The sequence below is a fragment of the Sinohyriopsis cumingii genome, unplaced genomic scaffold (genome assembly GCF_028554795.1).
Source record: "Sinohyriopsis cumingii isolate HCF-2022 unplaced genomic scaffold, ASM2855479v2 utg003031l, whole genome shotgun sequence".
NCBI lineage: Eukaryota > Metazoa > Mollusca > Bivalvia > Unionida > Unionidae > Sinohyriopsis > Sinohyriopsis cumingii.
In genome coordinates, this window is record NW_028316373.1 from 13,672 (window position 1) to 34,627 (window position 20,956).

The following is a 20,956-nucleotide window of genomic DNA, read 5'->3' on the forward strand; positions in this document are numbered from 1 at the left end:
ATACCTTTCAGCCGAAAAGTACATAAACGGCCCTTTTTAGGGCCACACAAATGTCTAGAAAAGAGCTAATTTTTCTGACTGCCATACTTTATTACACTTTCCTATTTTAATACGTAACAGTCCTATTATGCAATCCAGATATGTATTTGTACACTACACTACACTACTATTACCGAGTACTGAATGCATTTTGTGTTGTGTGGTAAATAATGTATAGTGATAACCTTAATCATCACTGGTCCCTGGCATATTTTAGCAATTGAGTGGCAACTGTGATGCTTCATGGAATATTAACAGAGACATTGCCTAAGTGAACCCGACTCGGCCTGTATTCCTTATGTGCCCACAGTTGACTATATGTCCGTATGCATGTACTTCGCCATCCTCCCCCTCCTCATCCTTATGGACTAGGCATACACACGACATCATTTTATTCATTAATAATATTACATGCACGAGGTATACAAAATACATGCGGCCTGTGGATAGAAAACAGCATTCATGATGAATATGTCAGAAATGAAAAAACAAATCACAATGGTTTGTATGGAACACAATGGCCTCACCCTCACCAAAAACCCCGACCACAAAGCATTATATGCTTCCATTGTAAATTGTATGACGGTGGGATATTTTTCGTACAGCTGAAGTATGTGCAGCCTTATTGCTGTTATGAACGAACTGGGAATGAAAAATAAAAACAGCACCCAAACGTTGTTACATTCATTTTAATGAAAAGTCACGGACTGCATTTGTGTATGTTCACGAAGATGCGTATATGATATTAAGAATGTAGCGATGGTGAGAAATATGAATGATCCTGAGCTGAACTGAGTAATGCGTATATTTGTAAATGTATGTGGCACAAATTTCTGTGTAAGCATTTCTTTTAGGTCCGCGCGTTTGGTTTATAATCCTCTGTTTCTGTGGGGCTTGTCATTCAGTCGCACTAAACTACCGAACATGTCTGGTCGTGGTAAAGGAGGAAAAGGGTTAGGCAAGGGTGGAGCCAAACGCCACAGGAAAGTACTGCGTGATAACATCCAGGGTATCACGAAACCCGCAATCCGTCGTCTTGCACGTCGAGGTGGTGTGAAACGTATTTCTGGACTCATTTACGAAGAAACACGAGGTGTTCTCAAGGTATTTTTGGAGAACGTTATTCGTGATGCTGTGACATACACCGAGCACGCAAAGAGAAAGACCGTAACAGCCATGGATGTTGTTTACGCCCTGAAACGCCAAGGCCGCACTCTGTACGGATTTGGTGGTTAAAGGATTTGCACATCTTTACCCAAAAACGGCCCTTTTTAGGGCCACAAAAAGAACTAGAAAAGATAATAAACTCAAAATTTGTCATGATAATTTGGTGTAAGGGAAACGTGTAAACCCCAAATAAAAACAATTGTGCAACGTCACTAGTTTAAAGGAATATATGTACAAAGCATATCAGACAGGAATCATTACAATGAAATGAGTACAGGACCTACCTTCCCCCCCCCCCTTGAACCGTACAATGCATGTACCGTACCGTACGGCTGAACTGATTTAGGAATGACTAGTGTAATGAATAACTAAGGTCATGAAACTACACCTGAAAATGTGTAGCAAGAAGAACAGAACGAAACATTAGGTGATTGTGACTGTACGTTTGATATGGAAGATGCGCCCATAGTCAACAGTACTGAGGAAGCGCGAAGTTACCGTAGCATGATGTTTTCCATCACGTCCGCGCTGAGAGTCATTTCGATCCGCCGGCGTTCATATAAATAGTGTTCGCAAGCCATTGCCACTATTCATTCGTGTGCATAGATAGAAAATGCCACCTAAGCAGGCTGCGGGATCAAAGGGCGCCAAGAAGGCCGCCACGAAGGCAAAGGCCCAGCGAACTGGGGACAAAAAGAAGAGGAGGAGGAGGAGGGAATCCTATGGAATCTACATTTATAAAGTCTTGAAACAGGTGCACCCCGACACCGGTATCTCTAGCAAGGCTATGTCCATCATGAACAGCTTTGTGAACGACATTTTCGAGAGAATCGCTGCCGAAGCATCCAGACTGGCTCATTACAACAAGCGTTCAACAATCACTAGCAGAGAAATTCAGACAGCTGTCCGTCTTCTCTTGCCAGGTGAACTTGCCAAGCACGCCGTAAGTGAGGGCACCAAGGCTGTTACCAAGTACACCAGCAGCAAGTAAACGTCCAGTTTACAACAAACAAAAACATCCAAACGGCCCTTTTCAGGGCCATACATATCTCTAGAAAAGATGTAATGTTTCAATTTTGTTTTACTTGTAATATGATGTACTTTTTACTTTGATATGATATATGATATAAATTGTTAAGTTTTATATGTAATGAGCTTCCAACATAGTGGATATTGATGACTTTGGCTTGCTCAAGGAAGAATGCACCCCATAAGCCTTGTTTAGTGCAAGTGATAGAAACTGTAAACATTAAAAAGCAAACAATCATCCATGGTCCCTATTATTTCATGTTACTGTCTTTGTGTTTATATTATTAGTTTTAAAAACTCGATTTGTACAGTACAAAGCGGACGTAATGGAAAACATGCTGTCCCTAATCCATTTTGCATCAATCGTTACCATTAGCGAATGCTTTTAGTAAGCCTTTTTTTGATTGGTCATTACTCCGCGTCAGTTCAATCCCACTCAGGGGTATAAATGCGGAGGTCGACGAAGCTTCGTTATTCTGTTTACTTGAACACAACAAGGAATACAATGTCTGGACGTGGAAAGGGAGGTAAAGTGAAGGGAAAGGCGAAGAGCCGATCTTCCCGGGCAGGACTACAGTTCCCCGTGGGACGTATCCACCGTTTATTGCGGAAAGGAAATTATGCTGAGCGTGTTGGTGCTGGTGCCCCCGTGTACTTAGCTGCTGTATTGGAGTACTTGGCAGCTGAAGTGTTGGAGTTGGCCGGTAACGCAGCCCGTGATAACAAAAAGACGAGAATCATTCCCCGTCACTTGCAACTGGCTATCCGCAACGACGAGGAACTGAACAAGCTCCTGTCAGGAGTGACCATTGCCCAGGGTGGTGTTTTGCCTAACATTCAGGCTGTTCTTCTGCCCAAGAAAACGAAGCAGGCTCCTGCTAAATAAAGCAGTTGTTTTGGTCTTTGAACACATCACAAAACGGCCCTTTTAAGGGCCACACAATTAATCCCGAAAAGGAATATACATCAATTTTGCCACGAACTTTATTTGAAAATTAGATATCACCTGAAACAGTCTTTGAACGTTTTTTTTTGAATGAATGAAGGGGAGTAATGGTTGATTAAGTTTTTTCATTTTTTTCTTAATTTCTTAGTTTGTTTGTATGTATGTATGTATGTATGTATGTATGTTACTGTTATGTTTCATTTTTGGTATGTACCCACTCGCCTATTCATTCTTATGTTATGGACGGTGCTGTTTAACGATAGGAGAAAATGATGTATGTGTGGAAACTTTAGTGTCATTTTCGGTTAAATTCAAATTCACTTCCTCTCCTTTGAAATCGGTAGGTCTAAACCCCGCTCACGTTCCCTCATCCCAATCTTGTGTAATTTTCATCGTAGCCTCGCATGAAGGATATTTTGATGATTTATTATGATTAAACCAGCCCAGCCCAGCAGCCCAGCCCAGCCCAGCCTAGCCCAGCCCAGCCCAGCCCAGCCCAGCCCAGCCCAGCCCATTGCCATAGAACGACTATCAATAGCATCACCATTTGACACCTGCGTGTGACAAGTTGACAGCCGATGGATGGATGGATGGATGGATGGATGGATGGATGGATGGATGGATGGATGGATGGATGACTGACTGATTGATTGATTGATTGATTGATTGATTGATTGACCCACTTTACTTGCATATGTATCGGCGTGTTTCGGTTGGTAAGGTAGTATATATAGTAGGTCTTAATGTAATAGAATGTATTGTAATGTAACTGATTGTATTATATTGTAGTTTATTATAATATATTATATTTTATTGTAATTATTTTGTATTTTTTGGTACCCTAATAAATTTAACGAAACATTGCATTGTAGTTTAATATTGTATAGGATTGCCTTATTTTGTTGATGGATGGTATGCGATATTTTTTATAATGCATGTTATTGCAGTTGAGTGTAATTGATAGCATACTTATGGTATCTGTCCCATTAAATTTTAAAAGAGACTAGTGTATTTTCATGTAAGTTATTGGCGTGGTTTACATATACATAGTGTACTGTTTTTTTTTCTTCTGGTTAATACATAAACATATGTGACAAGTTATGAGCTGTACCTTTAATCCTCTTTTACTGATAACAAATGTAATAGTGAATAATATATTGTGTTGAAGAACGATGATTCATTGATTTTGGTTTGACTCATTGAGCAGCATTCTTTGCACGTTCTTCACGTTTAAAGACTGCTCTAATTTGTCACGAAAATTATTATGTTAGTGTTATTCTTGTCTTGATTTTACAGCCACTATGTATGTTACTCTGAACAGCAATTGTACCTAATGCAGTAGTAGAGGTAAGTTGTGCAACTTCTGACAGTAAATGTTATTTCAGAATAATTTACTTTCTGAAAAATAAGTACTATCCGTGTATCATGTTTTTGTATAATTACACGAATTCTTTTAGGGCACTGACACATACACACACTTTTCTGCCCTTGCATGATGTATATCATAACATTTTGTCAATGATGTTCATTGTGTTTTATACCTATTTTAAAACTGCTTTGCACATGAAAGTCTGTGCATGATTGACACTGAAGTTGAAAATAGTATTTTGGGGGATGGATATTACACCATCACAATATATACCCATCGCATGTATTCTCATCAATTCAAGACAAATTTGTCTAAAAGATTATGAAATGAAAAATCTTAGCTTCGTCGTCACAGAATTATCCTCCTTTGAACTTGTATTTCAAGTTTTAAATGATGAATATGTTGTATTTGACATCAATTCTTCGCAGAGAAATAGTTTAGGTAAGTATAAGTGCATTTTAAAGCACGTATGTTGTGTTCTGTGCAAGGAAGACAGCGTGAAAATATGGTTGAGAAACACATTTTTGATCACAATTTTTACCAAGGTGTTTTCTGCACAACAGGGATGTTTTCAATCACGTCCGCGCTCCGCTATATGTACACTATAGGTGACTCTGTGTTAACTTGTTATTCTGTAAGTGCCCGTTATTCATATCGGACGTTTTCATAATGGCAGATACCGCAACAGCTCCAGCTCCGGCCCCTGTGGCACCAAAGTCACCAAAGAAAAAGTCTACTAAGCCAAAGACACCGGCTAGCCACCCCAAGTACATTGATATGGTGCAAGCCGCTATCAGCAACCTAAAAGAGAGGGGAGGCTCATCACGACAGGCTATACTGAAGTACATCGCCGCTAACTACAAGGTGGGTAACAACCAAGCCCTCGTCAACTCACGCCTTAAAGTTGCTCTCAAGGGTGGTGTGAAGGCTGGTGCTCTTAAACAGTCTAAGGGTACTGGAGCCTCAGGGTCCTTTAGGCTAGGTGCCAAACCGGAGAAGAAAGTAGTTAAGAAAAAGGCAGTCAAGAAACCGAAAGCGAAGAAGCCCAAGGCAGCTGCTAAAAAGCCCAAGGCCAAGAGTCCCAAGAAGAAAAAGGTAGTCAAGAAACCAGCTGGTGAGAAAAAGGCAGCCAAACCAAAGAAGGCAAAGACCCCCAAGAAGGCGAAGGCAGCTAAACCTAAGAAGGCTAAGTCTCCAAAGAAGGCTAAAACCGCTAAGCCCAAGAAGGCCAAGACCCCAAAGAAGAAGGCAGCAGCCAAGCAGTAAAGCAAGATACATTTTATTGCTTTGGAAGTGTATACAAAGGTCCTTTTCAGGACCACTTTAAAATCCTAGAAAAGATTAGCTATCATATTGTCCTTGGCCATGACTTTAGAGTATGTTACTGATTGTGTTATTTATGTCGAAGGTGTTTTTTTTTTTGTTTTCACCCATCTAGTTTGTAAACATCGCATGTTTGTTATTTTGAGTACCCATGACGTGTCATATCCCGTTATGTTACTGGTATTGTTTAGTGTTGTATCCGGTTCTTTTCTACTTGTAGTTGAATGCTGTGTACTGTTGTGAGAAATGGGAAGGAAAAATAATGTGTTTGTGTATTGGTAAAGTGACGTATGCTATGCTATGCTATGCTATGCTATGCTATGCTATGTTATGTTATGCTAAGCTATGCTATGGTGTGGTGTGGTGTGGTCTTGTCTTGTCTTGTCTTGTCTTGTCTTGTCATTTTGCGTTCTATGTAACAATGTTATGAACTGTGTATATGCATAATCAAGCAAGACAATATATGTACGGAGGGAGTAGACCGACCGACCGACCGACCTACCTACCTACCTACCTACCTACCTACCTATCTATTCACTTACCTGGAGCTGTTGAAAACTGCAACTATTGTGCACTGCTTTTCAAGTGCGAGTTGTAGGTAGGGAAGCTCTCCAGCCAACTTATCACTGAGTTTTCTGGGTGCGACAGGTATTATTTTTTATGATGTACACATTTATATTTGAATTTTTTGTTCACACTTTTCAACTTCATATTATATTCAAGAAGAAGTAGGCCATATTCCAGAGAACATCGCAAGTGTGTTTATAATCCTAATTTATTTCATATAGGTATATTGTCCTGCGATTTAATGAAAAAAAACTTGCCTTATGTAATACATTACGGTTGTACCAGTGAAGAAAGTCTGGAAAAAATATGTAAAAAGATAAAGAAACCCAAAAAGAAGAATCCTTAGCTTCAATAATATGAATCCTTATTATAGATAATATCAATCCATAGTGGATAAATATGAAAAGAATGTATGTTACATAATCGTCAATTTGTAGGAAAGCATATTATGTGTGTAGATGAGATATCAGTGTGTCATGTACACACTGCGTCTGCTAGAAAATCATGTACAAAGAAGAAAGAATTTATTATTGTACCTTTCTTTTAATGAGAACATGAGCACCATCAAGTACTGAAATACTGCTAGTTTTGTTATGTTTGTACTTATTTTTATTTTTATTATTATTATTATTATTATTATTATTATTATTGTCGTCTTTGTTGTTGTTGTTGTTGTTGTTGTTGTTGTTGTTGTTGTTGTTATTCTTTTGTGTCACTTCTTGGTGTTAAATTCAATTTTTTTTTCTCTGTGCTATATGTTTGTCACTTTAGAGACACAAATATAAATACGAGTATTGTGTAGTGTTGTAATAGTATTAGCAACACTGATTTGGAATACTGTGATGGTTATATCGGTATTTTTGTCATTATTAGAATAACTGTGATACTTGATAATTAGACAACCAACATGATCCTCCTCCTCCTCCTCCTCCTCCTCCTCCTACTATTATTGATATTAATACTACTACAATTATGCTTGACTTTAAATTTTATGTTATTATTGTTGTTGTTATTGTTGTTGTTGTTGTTCTTGTTGTTGTTGTTGAGGCTGCTTGTACCGTGTAATTGGCCATATTTGCGTCAGGTTTCTTTGAGTTGTAGTCTAATCAGTGAGAATGAATTAGTCCACCTTCAGTTATGTCGTACTACTTACTCATCTCCATGTTAATATTAGTACACATGGGATAAAGGTAGAAATGTTTGCAATTGTTGTTATAGTACGAAGACCTTACTAACGCTAGACGGATTGAAATTTTGGCGGAATGCTCGCCAATCAGATCCCGCTGGTAGCATCCAATGAAATAAGTTGGCTCAAATTACTCTAGCCAACCAAAAGCTGTGTTTGTTGTTATGTCGGTTTCACTTATAGGAATATATTTCGCTTTGAATATCAACGCGCCATTCTTACACTCCTTGTTGAGAAGTACAGTCACTTATAGCAATGGCGCGTACAAAGCAAACCGCACGAAAATCTACTGGAGGAAAAGCTCCACGAAAGCAATTGGCAACCAAGGCAGCTCGTAAGAGCGCACCAGCAACTGGTGGTGTCAAGAAACCACACAGATACAGGCCAGGTACAGTCGCTCTTAGAGAAATCAGACGATACCAGAAGAGCACCGAACTTTTGATTCGAAAACTGCCTTTCCAGCGTCTGGTTCGTGAAATCGCTCAGGATTTCAAGACCGATCTTAGATTCCAGAGCTCTGCAGTTATGGCTCTTCAGGAGGCTAGCGAGGCCTACTTGGTTGGTCTGTTTGAAGACACCAATTTGTGTGCCATTCACGCCAAGAGAGTGACCATCATGCCCAAGGATATACAGCTTGCTCGTCGTATCCGTGGGGAGCGTGCATAAATACCTTTCAGCCGAAAAGTACATAAACGGCCCTTTTTAGGGCCACACAAATGTCTAGAAAAGAGCTAATTTTTCTGACTGCCATACTTTATTACACTTTCCTATTTTAATACGTAACAGTCCTATTATGCAATCCAGATATGTATTTGTACACTACACTACACTACTATTACCGAGTACTGAATGCATTTTGTGTTGTGTGGTAAATAATGTATAGTGATAACCTTAATCATCACTGGTCCCTGGCATATTTTAGCAATTGAGTGGCAACTGTGATGCTTCATGGAATATTAACAGAGACATTGCCTAAGTGAACCCGACTCGGCCTGTATTCCTTATGTGCCCACAGTTGACTATATGTCCGTATGCATGTACTTCGCCATCCTCCCCCTCCTCATCCTTATGGACTAGGCATACACACGACATCATTTTATTCATTAATAATATTACATGCACGAGGTATACAAAATACATGCGGCCTGTGGATAGAAAACAGCATTCATGATGAATATGTCAGAAATGAAAAAACAAATCACAATGGTTTGTATGGAACACAATGGCCTCACCCTCACCAAAAACCCCGACCACAAAGCATTATATGCTTCCATTGTAAATTGTATGACGGTGGGATATTTTTCGTACAGCTGAAGTATGTGCAGCCTTATTGCTGTTATGAACGAACTGGGAATGAAAAATAAAAACAGCACCCAAACGTTGTTACATTCATTTTAATGAAAAGTCACGGACTGCATTTGTGTATGTTCACGAAGATGCGTATATGATATTAAGAATGTAGCGATGGTGAGAAATATGAATGATCCTGAGCTGAACTGAGTAATGCGTATATTTGTAAATGTATGTGGCACAAATTTCTGTGTAAGCATTTCTTTTAGGTCCGCGCGTTTGGTTTATAATCCTCTGTTTCTGTGGGGCTTGTCATTCAGTCGCACTAAACTACCGAACATGTCTGGTCGTGGTAAAGGAGGAAAAGGGTTAGGCAAGGGTGGAGCCAAACGCCACAGGAAAGTACTGCGTGATAACATCCAGGGTATCACGAAACCCGCAATCCGTCGTCTTGCACGTCGAGGTGGTGTGAAACGTATTTCTGGACTCATTTACGAAGAAACACGAGGTGTTCTCAAGGTATTTTTGGAGAACGTTATTCGTGATGCTGTGACATACACCGAGCACGCAAAGAGAAAGACCGTAACAGCCATGGATGTTGTTTACGCCCTGAAACGCCAAGGCCGCACTCTGTACGGATTTGGTGGTTAAAGGATTTGCACATCTTTACCCAAAAACGGCCCTTTTTAGGGCCACAAAAAGAACTAGAAAAGATAATAAACTCAAAATTTGTCATGATAATTTGGTGTAAGGGAAACGTGTAAACCCCAAATAAAAACAATTGTGCAACGTCACTAGTTTAAAGGAATATATGTACAAAGCATATCAGACAGGAATCATTACAATGAAATGAGTACAGGACCTACCTTCCCCCCCCCCCTTGAACCGTACAATGCATGTACCGTACCGTACGGCTGAACTGATTTAGGAATGACTAGTGTAATGAATAACTAAGGTCATGAAACTACACCTGAAAATGTGTAGCAAGAAGAACAGAACGAAACATTAGGTGATTGTGACTGTACGTTTGATATGGAAGATGCGCCCATAGTCAACAGTACTGAGGAAGCGCGAAGTTACCGTAGCATGATGTTTTCCATCACGTCCGCGCTGAGAGTCATTTCGATCCGCCGGCGTTCATATAAATAGTGTTCGCAAGCCATTGCCACTATTCATTCGTGTGCATAGATAGAAAATGCCACCTAAGCAGGCTGCGGGATCAAAGGGCGCCAAGAAGGCCGCCACGAAGGCAAAGGCCCAGCGAACTGGGGACAAAAAGAAGAGGAGGAGGAGGGAATCCTATGGAATCTACATTTATAAAGTCTTGAAACAGGTGCACCCCGACACCGGTATCTCTAGCAAGGCTATGTCCATCATGAACAGCTTTGTGAACGACATTTTCGAGAGAATCGCTGCCGAAGCATCCAGACTGGCTCATTACAACAAGCGTTCAACAATCACTAGCAGAGAAATTCAGACAGCTGTCCGTCTTCTCTTGCCAGGTGAACTTGCCAAGCACGCCGTAAGTGAGGGCACCAAGGCTGTTACCAAGTACACCAGCAGCAAGTAAACGTCCAGTTTACAACAAACAAAAACATCCAAACGGCCCTTTTCAGGGCCATACATATCTCTAGAAAAGATGTAATGTTTCAATTTTGTTTTACTTGTAATATGATGTACTTTTTACTTTGATATGATATATGATATAAATTGTTAAGTTTTATATGTAATGAGCTTCCAACATAGTGGATATTGATGACTTTGGCTTGCTCAAGGAAGAATGCACCCCATAAGCCTTGTTTAGTGCAAGTGATAGAAACTGTAAACATTAAAAAGCAAACAATCATCCATGGTCCCTATTATTTCATGTTACTGTCTTTGTGTTTATATTATTAGTTTTAAAAACTCGATTTGTACAGTACAAAGCGGACGTAATGGAAAACATGCTGTCCCTAATCCATTTTGCATCAATCGTTACCATTAGCGAATGCTTTTAGTAAGCCTTTTTTTGATTGGTCATTACTCCGCGTCAGTTCAATCCCACTCAGGGGTATAAATGCGGAGGTCGACGAAGCTTCGTTATTCTGTTTACTTGAACACAACAAGGAATACAATGTCTGGACGTGGAAAGGGAGGTAAAGTGAAGGGAAAGGCGAAGAGCCGATCTTCCCGGGCAGGACTACAGTTCCCCGTGGGACGTATCCACCGTTTATTGCGGAAAGGAAATTATGCTGAGCGTGTTGGTGCTGGTGCCCCCGTGTACTTAGCTGCTGTATTGGAGTACTTGGCAGCTGAAGTGTTGGAGTTGGCCGGTAACGCAGCCCGTGATAACAAAAAGACGAGAATCATTCCCCGTCACTTGCAACTGGCTATCCGCAACGACGAGGAACTGAACAAGCTCCTGTCAGGAGTGACCATTGCCCAGGGTGGTGTTTTGCCTAACATTCAGGCTGTTCTTCTGCCCAAGAAAACGAAGCAGGCTCCTGCTAAATAAAGCAGTTGTTTTGGTCTTTGAACACATCACAAAACGGCCCTTTTAAGGGCCACACAATTAATCCCGAAAAGGAATATACATCAATTTTGCCACGAACTTTATTTGAAAATTAGATATCACCTGAAACAGTCTTTGAACGTTTTTTTTTGAATGAATGAAGGGGAGTAATGGTTGATTAAGTTTTTTCATTTTTTTCTTAATTTCTTAGTTTGTTTGTATGTATGTATGTATGTATGTATGTATGTTACTGTTATGTTTCATTTTTGGTATGTACCCACTCGCCTATTCATTCTTATGTTATGGACGGTGCTGTTTAACGATAGGAGAAAATGATGTATGTGTGGAAACTTTAGTGTCATTTTCGGTTAAATTCAAATTCACTTCCTCTCCTTTGAAATCGGTAGGTCTAAACCCCGCTCACGTTCCCTCATCCCAATCTTGTGTAATTTTCATCGTAGCCTCGCATGAAGGATATTTTGATGATTTATTATGATTAAACCAGCCCAGCCCAGCAGCCCAGCCCAGCCCAGCCTAGCCCAGCCCAGCCCAGCCCAGCCCAGCCCAGCCCAGCCCATTGCCATAGAACGACTATCAATAGCATCACCATTTGACACCTGCGTGTGACAAGTTGACAGCCGATGGATGGATGGATGGATGGATGGATGGATGGATGGATGGATGGATGGATGGATGGATGACTGACTGATTGATTGATTGATTGATTGATTGATTGATTGACCCACTTTACTTGCATATGTATCGGCGTGTTTCGGTTGGTAAGGTAGTATATATAGTAGGTCTTAATGTAATAGAATGTATTGTAATGTAACTGATTGTATTATATTGTAGTTTATTATAATATATTATATTTTATTGTAATTATTTTGTATTTTTTGGTACCCTAATAAATTTAACGAAACATTGCATTGTAGTTTAATATTGTATAGGATTGCCTTATTTTGTTGATGGATGGTATGCGATATTTTTTATAATGCATGTTATTGCAGTTGAGTGTAATTGATAGCATACTTATGGTATCTGTCCCATTAAATTTTAAAAGAGACTAGTGTATTTTCATGTAAGTTATTGGCGTGGTTTACATATACATAGTGTACTGTTTTTTTTTCTTCTGGTTAATACATAAACATATGTGACAAGTTATGAGCTGTACCTTTAATCCTCTTTTACTGATAACAAATGTAATAGTGAATAATATATTGTGTTGAAGAACGATGATTCATTGATTTTGGTTTGACTCATTGAGCAGCATTCTTTGCACGTTCTTCACGTTTAAAGACTGCTCTAATTTGTCACGAAAATTATTATGTTAGTGTTATTCTTGTCTTGATTTTACAGCCACTATGTATGTTACTCTGAACAGCAATTGTACCTAATGCAGTAGTAGAGGTAAGTTGTGCAACTTCTGACAGTAAATGTTATTTCAGAATAATTTACTTTCTGAAAAATAAGTACTATCCGTGTATCATGTTTTTGTATAATTACACGAATTCTTTTAGGGCACTGACACATACACACACTTTTCTGCCCTTGCATGATGTATATCATAACATTTTGTCAATGATGTTCATTGTGTTTTATACCTATTTTAAAACTGCTTTGCACATGAAAGTCTGTGCATGATTGACACTGAAGTTGAAAATAGTATTTTGGGGGATGGATATTACACCATCACAATATATACCCATCGCATGTATTCTCATCAATTCAAGACAAATTTGTCTAAAAGATTATGAAATGAAAAATCTTAGCTTCGTCGTCACAGAATTATCCTCCTTTGAACTTGTATTTCAAGTTTTAAATGATGAATATGTTGTATTTGACATCAATTCTTCGCAGAGAAATAGTTTAGGTAAGTATAAGTGCATTTTAAAGCACGTATGTTGTGTTCTGTGCAAGGAAGACAGCGTGAAAATATGGTTGAGAAACACATTTTTGATCACAATTTTTACCAAGGTGTTTTCTGCACAACAGGGATGTTTTCAATCACGTCCGCGCTCCGCTATATGTACACTATAGGTGACTCTGTGTTAACTTGTTATTCTGTAAGTGCCCGTTATTCATATCGGACGTTTTCATAATGGCAGATACCGCAACAGCTCCAGCTCCGGCCCCTGTGGCACCAAAGTCACCAAAGAAAAAGTCTACTAAGCCAAAGACACCGGCTAGCCACCCCAAGTACATTGATATGGTGCAAGCCGCTATCAGCAACCTAAAAGAGAGGGGAGGCTCATCACGACAGGCTATACTGAAGTACATCGCCGCTAACTACAAGGTGGGTAACAACCAAGCCCTCGTCAACTCACGCCTTAAAGTTGCTCTCAAGGGTGGTGTGAAGGCTGGTGCTCTTAAACAGTCTAAGGGTACTGGAGCCTCAGGGTCCTTTAGGCTAGGTGCCAAACCGGAGAAGAAAGTAGTTAAGAAAAAGGCAGTCAAGAAACCGAAAGCGAAGAAGCCCAAGGCAGCTGCTAAAAAGCCCAAGGCCAAGAGTCCCAAGAAGAAAAAGGTAGTCAAGAAACCAGCTGGTGAGAAAAAGGCAGCCAAACCAAAGAAGGCAAAGACCCCCAAGAAGGCGAAGGCAGCTAAACCTAAGAAGGCTAAGTCTCCAAAGAAGGCTAAAACCGCTAAGCCCAAGAAGGCCAAGACCCCAAAGAAGAAGGCAGCAGCCAAGCAGTAAAGCAAGATACATTTTATTGCTTTGGAAGTGTATACAAAGGTCCTTTTCAGGACCACTTTAAAATCCTAGAAAAGATTAGCTATCATATTGTCCTTGGCCATGACTTTAGAGTATGTTACTGATTGTGTTATTTATGTCGAAGGTGTTTTTTTTTTTGTTTTCACCCATCTAGTTTGTAAACATCGCATGTTTGTTATTTTGAGTACCCATGACGTGTCATATCCCGTTATGTTACTGGTATTGTTTAGTGTTGTATCCGGTTCTTTTCTACTTGTAGTTGAATGCTGTGTACTGTTGTGAGAAATGGGAAGGAAAAATAATGTGTTTGTGTATTGGTAAAGTGACGTATGCTATGCTATGCTATGCTATGCTATGCTATGCTATGTTATGTTATGCTAAGCTATGCTATGGTGTGGTGTGGTGTGGTCTTGTCTTGTCTTGTCTTGTCTTGTCTTGTCATTTTGCGTTCTATGTAACAATGTTATGAACTGTGTATATGCATAATCAAGCAAGACAATATATGTACGGAGGGAGTAGACCGACCGACCGACCGACCTACCTACCTACCTACCTACCTACCTACCTATCTATTCACTTACCTGGAGCTGTTGAAAACTGCAACTATTGTGCACTGCTTTTCAAGTGCGAGTTGTAGGTAGGGAAGCTCTCCAGCCAACTTATCACTGAGTTTTCTGGGTGCGACAGGTATTATTTTTTATGATGTACACATTTATATTTGAATTTTTTGTTCACACTTTTCAACTTCATATTATATTCAAGAAGAAGTAGGCCATATTCCAGAGAACATCGCAAGTGTGTTTATAATCCTAATTTATTTCATATAGGTATATTGTCCTGCGATTTAATGAAAAAAAACTTGCCTTATGTAATACATTACGGTTGTACCAGTGAAGAAAGTCTGGAAAAAATATGTAAAAAGATAAAGAAACCCAAAAAGAAGAATCCTTAGCTTCAATAATATGAATCCTTATTATAGATAATATCAATCCATAGTGGATAAATATGAAAAGAATGTATGTTACATAATCGTCAATTTGTAGGAAAGCATATTATGTGTGTAGATGAGATATCAGTGTGTCATGTACACACTGCGTCTGCTAGAAAATCATGTACAAAGAAGAAAGAATTTATTATTGTACCTTTCTTTTAATGAGAACATGAGCACCATCAAGTACTGAAATACTGCTAGTTTTGTTATGTTTGTACTTATTTTTATTTTTATTATTATTATTATTATTATTATTATTATTATTGTCGTCTTTGTTGTTGTTGTTGTTGTTGTTGTTGTTGTTGTTGTTGTTGTTATTCTTTTGTGTCACTTCTTGGTGTTAAATTCAATTTTTTTTTCTCTGTGCTATATGTTTGTCACTTTAGAGACACAAATATAAATACGAGTATTGTGTAGTGTTGTAATAGTATTAGCAACACTGATTTGGAATACTGTGATGGTTATATCGGTATTTTTGTCATTATTAGAATAACTGTGATACTTGATAATTAGACAACCAACATGATCCTCCTCCTCCTCCTCCTCCTCCTCCTCCTACTATTATTGATATTAATACTACTACAATTATGCTTGACTTTAAATTTTATGTTATTATTGTTGTTGTTATTGTTGTTGTTGTTGTTCTTGTTGTTGTTGTTGAGGCTGCTTGTACCGTGTAATTGGCCATATTTGCGTCAGGTTTCTTTGAGTTGTAGTCTAATCAGTGAGAATGAATTAGTCCACCTTCAGTTATGTCGTACTACTTACTCATCTCCATGTTAATATTAGTACACATGGGATAAAGGTAGAAATGTTTGCAATTGTTGTTATAGTACGAAGACCTTACTAACGCTAGACGGATTGAAATTTTGGCGGAATGCTCGCCAATCAGATCCCGCTGGTAGCATCCAATGAAATAAGTTGGCTCAAATTACTCTAGCCAACCAAAAGCTGTGTTTGTTGTTATGTCGGTTTCACTTATAGGAATATATTTCGCTTTGAATATCAACGCGCCATTCTTACACTCCTTGTTGAGAAGTACAGTCACTTATAGCAATGGCGCGTACAAAGCAAACCGCACGAAAATCTACTGGAGGAAAAGCTCCACGAAAGCAATTGGCAACCAAGGCAGCTCGTAAGAGCGCACCAGCAACTGGTGGTGTCAAGAAACCACACAGATACAGGCCAGGTACAGTCGCTCTTAGAGAAATCAGACGATACCAGAAGAGCACCGAACTTTTGATTCGAAAACTGCCTTTCCAGCGTCTGGTTCGTGAAATCGCTCAGGATTTCAAGACCGATCTTAGATTCCAGAGCTCTGCAGTTATGGCTCTTCAGGAGGCTAGCGAGGCCTACTTGGTTGGTCTGTTTGAAGACACCAATTTGTGTGCCATTCACGCCAAGAGAGTGACCATCATGCCCAAGGATATACAGCTTGCTCGTCGTATCCGTGGGGAGCGTGCATAAATACCTTTCAGCCGAAAAGTACATAAACGGCCCTTTTTAGGGCCACACAAATGTCTAGAAAAGAGCTAATTTTTCTGACTGCCATACTTTATTACACTTTCCTATTTTAATACGTAACAGTCCTATTATGCAATCCAGATATGTATTTGTACACTACACTACACTACTATTACCGAGTACTGAATGCATTTTGTGTTGTGTGGTAAATAATGTATAGTGATAACCTTAATCATCACTGGTCCCTGGCATATTTTAGCAATTGAGTGGCAACTGTGATGCTTCATGGAATATTAACAGAGACATTGCCTAAGTGAACCCGACTCGGCCTGTATTCCTTATGTGCCCACAGTTGACTATATGTCCGTATGCATGTACTTCGCCATCCTCCCCCTCCTCATCCTTATGGACTAGGCATACACACGACATCATTTTATTCATTAATAATATTACATGCACGAGGTATACAAAATACATGCGGCCTGTGGATAGAAAACAGCATTCATGATGAATATGTCAGAAATGAAAAAACAAATCACAATGGTTTGTATGGAACACAATGGCCTCACCCTCACCAAAAACCCCGACCACAAAGCATTATATGCTTCCATTGTAAATTGTATGACGGTGGGATATTTTTCGTACAGCTGAAGTATGTGCAGCCTTATTGCTGTTATGAACGAACTGGGAATGAAAAATAAAAACAGCACCCAAACGTTGTTACATTCATTTTAATGAAAAGTCACGGACTGCATTTGTGTATGTTCACGAAGATGCGTATATGATATTAAGAATGTAGCGATGGTGAGAAATATGAATGATCCTGAGCTGAACTGAGTAATGCGTATATTTGTAAATGTATGTGGCACAAATTTCTGTGTAAGCATTTCTTTTAGGTCCGCGCGTTTGGTTTATAATCCTCTGTTTCTGTGGGGCTTGTCATTCAGTCGCACTAAACTACCGAACATGTCTGGTCGTGGTAAAGGAGGAAAAGGGTTAGGCAAGGGTGGAGCCAAACGCCACAGGAAAGTACTGCGTGATAACATCCAGGGTATCACGAAACCCGCAATCCGTCGTCTTGCACGTCGAGGTGGTGTGAAACGTATTTCTGGACTCATTTACGAAGAAACACGAGGTGTTCTCAAGGTATTTTTGGAGAACGTTATTCGTGATGCTGTGACATACACCGAGCACGCAAAGAGAAAGACCGTAACAGCCATGGATGTTGTTTACGCCCTGAAACGCCAAGGCCGCACTCTGTACGGATTTGGTGGTTAAAGGATTTGCACATCTTTACCCAAAAACGGCCCTTTTTAGGGCCACAAAAAGAACTAGAAAAGATAATAAACTCAAAATTTGTCATGATAATTTGGTGTAAGGGAAACGTGTAAACCCCAAATAAAAACAATTGTGCAACGTCACTAGTTTAAAGGAATATATGTACAAAGCATATCAGACAGGAATCATTACAATGAAATGAGTACAGGACCTACCTTCCCCCCCCCCCTTGAACCGTACAATGCATGTACCGTACCGTACGGCTGAACTGATTTAGGAATGACTAGTGTAATGAATAACTAAGGTCATGAAACTACACCTGAAAATGTGTAGCAAGAAGAACAGAACGAAACATTAGGTGATTGTGACTGTACGTTTGATATGGAAGATGCGCCCATAGTCAACAGTACTGAGGAAGCGCGAAGTTACCGTAGCATGATGTTTTCCATCACGTCCGCGCTGAGAGTCATTTCGATCCGCCGGCGTTCATATAAATAGTGTTCGCAAGCCATTGCCACTATTCATTCGTGTGCATAGATAGAAAATGCCACCTAAGCAGGCTGCGGGATCAAAGGGCGCCAAGAAGGCCGCCACGAAGGCAAAGGCCCAGCGAACTGGGGACAAAAAGAAGAGGAGGAGGAGGAGGGAATCCTATGGAATCTACATTTATAAAGTCTTGAAACAGGTGCACCCCGACACCGGTATCTCTAGCAAGGCTATGTCCATCATGAACAGCTTTGTGAACGACATTTTCGAGAGAATCGCTGCCGAAGCATCCAGACTGGCTCATTACAACAAGCGTTCAACAATCACTAGCAGAGAAATTCAGACAGCTGTCCGTCTTCTCTTGCCAGGTGAACTTGCCAAGCACGCCGTAAGTGAGGGCACCAAGGCTGTTACCAAGTACACCAGCAGCAAGTAAACGTCCAGTTTACAACAAACAAAAACATCCAAACGGCCCTTTTCAGGGCCATACATATCTCTAGAAAAGATGTAATGTTTCAATTTTGTTTTACTTGTAATATGATGTACTTTTTACTTTGATATGATATATGATATAAATTGTTAAGTTTTATATGTAATGAGCTTCCAACATAGTGGATATTGATGACTTTGGCTTGCTCAAGGAAGAATGCACCCCATAAGCCTTGTTTAGTGCAAGTGATAGAAACTGTAAACATTAAAAAGCAAACAATCATCCATGGTCCCTATTATTTCATGTTACTGTCTTTGTGTTTATATTATTAGTTTTAAAAACTCGATTTGTACAGTACAAAGCGGACGTAATGGAAAACATGCTGTCCCTAATCCATTTTGCATCAATCGTTACCATTAGCGAATGCTTTTAGTAAGCCTTTTTTTGATTGGTCATTACTCCGCGTCAGTTCAATCCCACTCAGGGGTATAAATGCGGAGGTCGACGAAGCTTCGTTATTCTGTTTACTTGAACACAACAAGGAATACAATGTCTGGACGTGGAAAGGGAGGTAAAGTGAAGGGAAAGGCGAAGAGCCGATCTTCCCGGGCAGGACTACAGTTCCCCGTGGGACGTATCCACCGTTTATTGCGGAAAGGAAATTATGCTGAGCGTGTTGGTGCTGGTGCCCCCGTGTACTTAGCTGCTGTATTGGAGTACTTGGCAGCTGAAGTGTTGGAGTTGGCCGGTAACGCAGCCCGTGATAACAAAAAGACGAGAATCATTCCCCGTCACTTGCAACTGGCTATCCGCAACGACGAGGAACTGAACAAGCTCCTGTCAGGAGTGACCATTGCCCAGGGTGGTGTTTTGCCTAACATTCAGGCTGTTCTTCTGCCCAAGAAAACGAAGCAGGCTCCTGCTAAATAAAGCAGTTGTTTTGGTCTTTGAACACATCACAAAACGGCCCTTTTAAGGGCCACACAATTAATCCCGAAAAGGAATATACATCAATTTTGCCACGAACTTTATTTGAAAATTAGATATCACCTGAAACAGTCTTTGAACGTTTTTTTTTGAATGAATGAAGGGGAGTAATGGTTGATTAAGTTTTTTCATTTTTTTCTTAATTTCTTAGTTTGTTTGTATGTATGTATGTATGTATGTATGTATGTTACTGTTATGTTTCATTTTTGGTATGTACCCACTCGCCTATTCATTCTTATGTTATGGACGGTGCTGTTTAACGATAGGAGAAAATGATGTATGTGTGGAAACTTTAGTGTCATTTTCGGTTAAATTCAAATTCACTTCCTCTCCTTTGAAATCGGTAGGTCTAAACCCCGCTCACGTTCCCTCATCCCAATCTTGTGTAATTTTCATCGTAGCCTCGCATGAAGGATATTTTGATGATTTATTATGATTAAACCAGCCCAGCCCAGCAGCCCAGCCCAGCCCAGCCTAGCCCAGCCCAGCCCAGCCCAGCCCAGCCCAGCCCAGCCCATTGCCATAGAACGACTATCAATAGCATCACCATTTGACACCTGCGTGTGACAAGTTGACAGCCGATGGATGGATGGATGGATGGATGGATGGATGGATGGATGGATGGATGGATGGATGGATGACTGACTGATTGATTGATTGATTGATTGATTGATTGATTGACCCACTTTACTTGCATATGTATCGGCGTGTTTCGGTTGGTAAGGTAGTATATATAGTAGGTCTTAATGTAATAGAATGTATTGTAATGTAACTGATTGTATTATATTGTAGTTTATTATAATATATTATATTTTATTGTAATTATTTTGTATTTTTTGGTACCCTAATAAATTTAACGAAACATTGCATTGTAGTTTAATATTGTATAGGATTGCCTTATTTTGTTGATGGATGGTATGCGATATTTTTTATAATGCATGTTATTGCAGTTGAGTGTAATTGATAGCATACTTATGGTATCTGTCCCATTAAATTTTAAAAGAGACTAGTGTATTTTCATGTAAGTTATTGGCGTGGTTTACATATACATAGTGTACTGTTTTTTTTTCTTCTGGTTAATACATAAACATATGTGACAAGTTATGAGCTGTACCTTTAATCCTCTTTTACTGATAACAAATGTAATAGTGAATAATATATTGTGTTGAAGAACGATGATTCATTGATTTTGGTTTG

At 39.6% G+C, this 20,956-nt stretch overlaps 2 protein-coding genes across 2 annotated transcripts; both read left to right on the top strand.

Moving 5' to 3' along the window:
• The first annotated feature begins 7,881 nt into the window (after nucleotides 1–7,881).
• Nucleotides 7,882–8,292, top strand: LOC149769909 (histone H3). The gene has a single exon (XM_089949663.1). It carries the CDS (start codon nucleotides 7,882–7,884, stop codon nucleotides 8,290–8,292), a length of 411 nt encoding a protein of 136 aa, XP_089805789.1.
• Nucleotides 8,293–16,170: 7,878 nt separating this feature from the next.
• Nucleotides 16,171–16,581, top strand: LOC149769910 (histone H3). Its single transcript, XM_089949662.1, has one exon. It carries the CDS (start codon nucleotides 16,171–16,173, stop codon nucleotides 16,579–16,581), a length of 411 nt encoding a protein of 136 aa, XP_089805788.1.
• The last annotated feature ends 4,375 nt before the right edge of the window (nucleotides 16,582–20,956 follow it).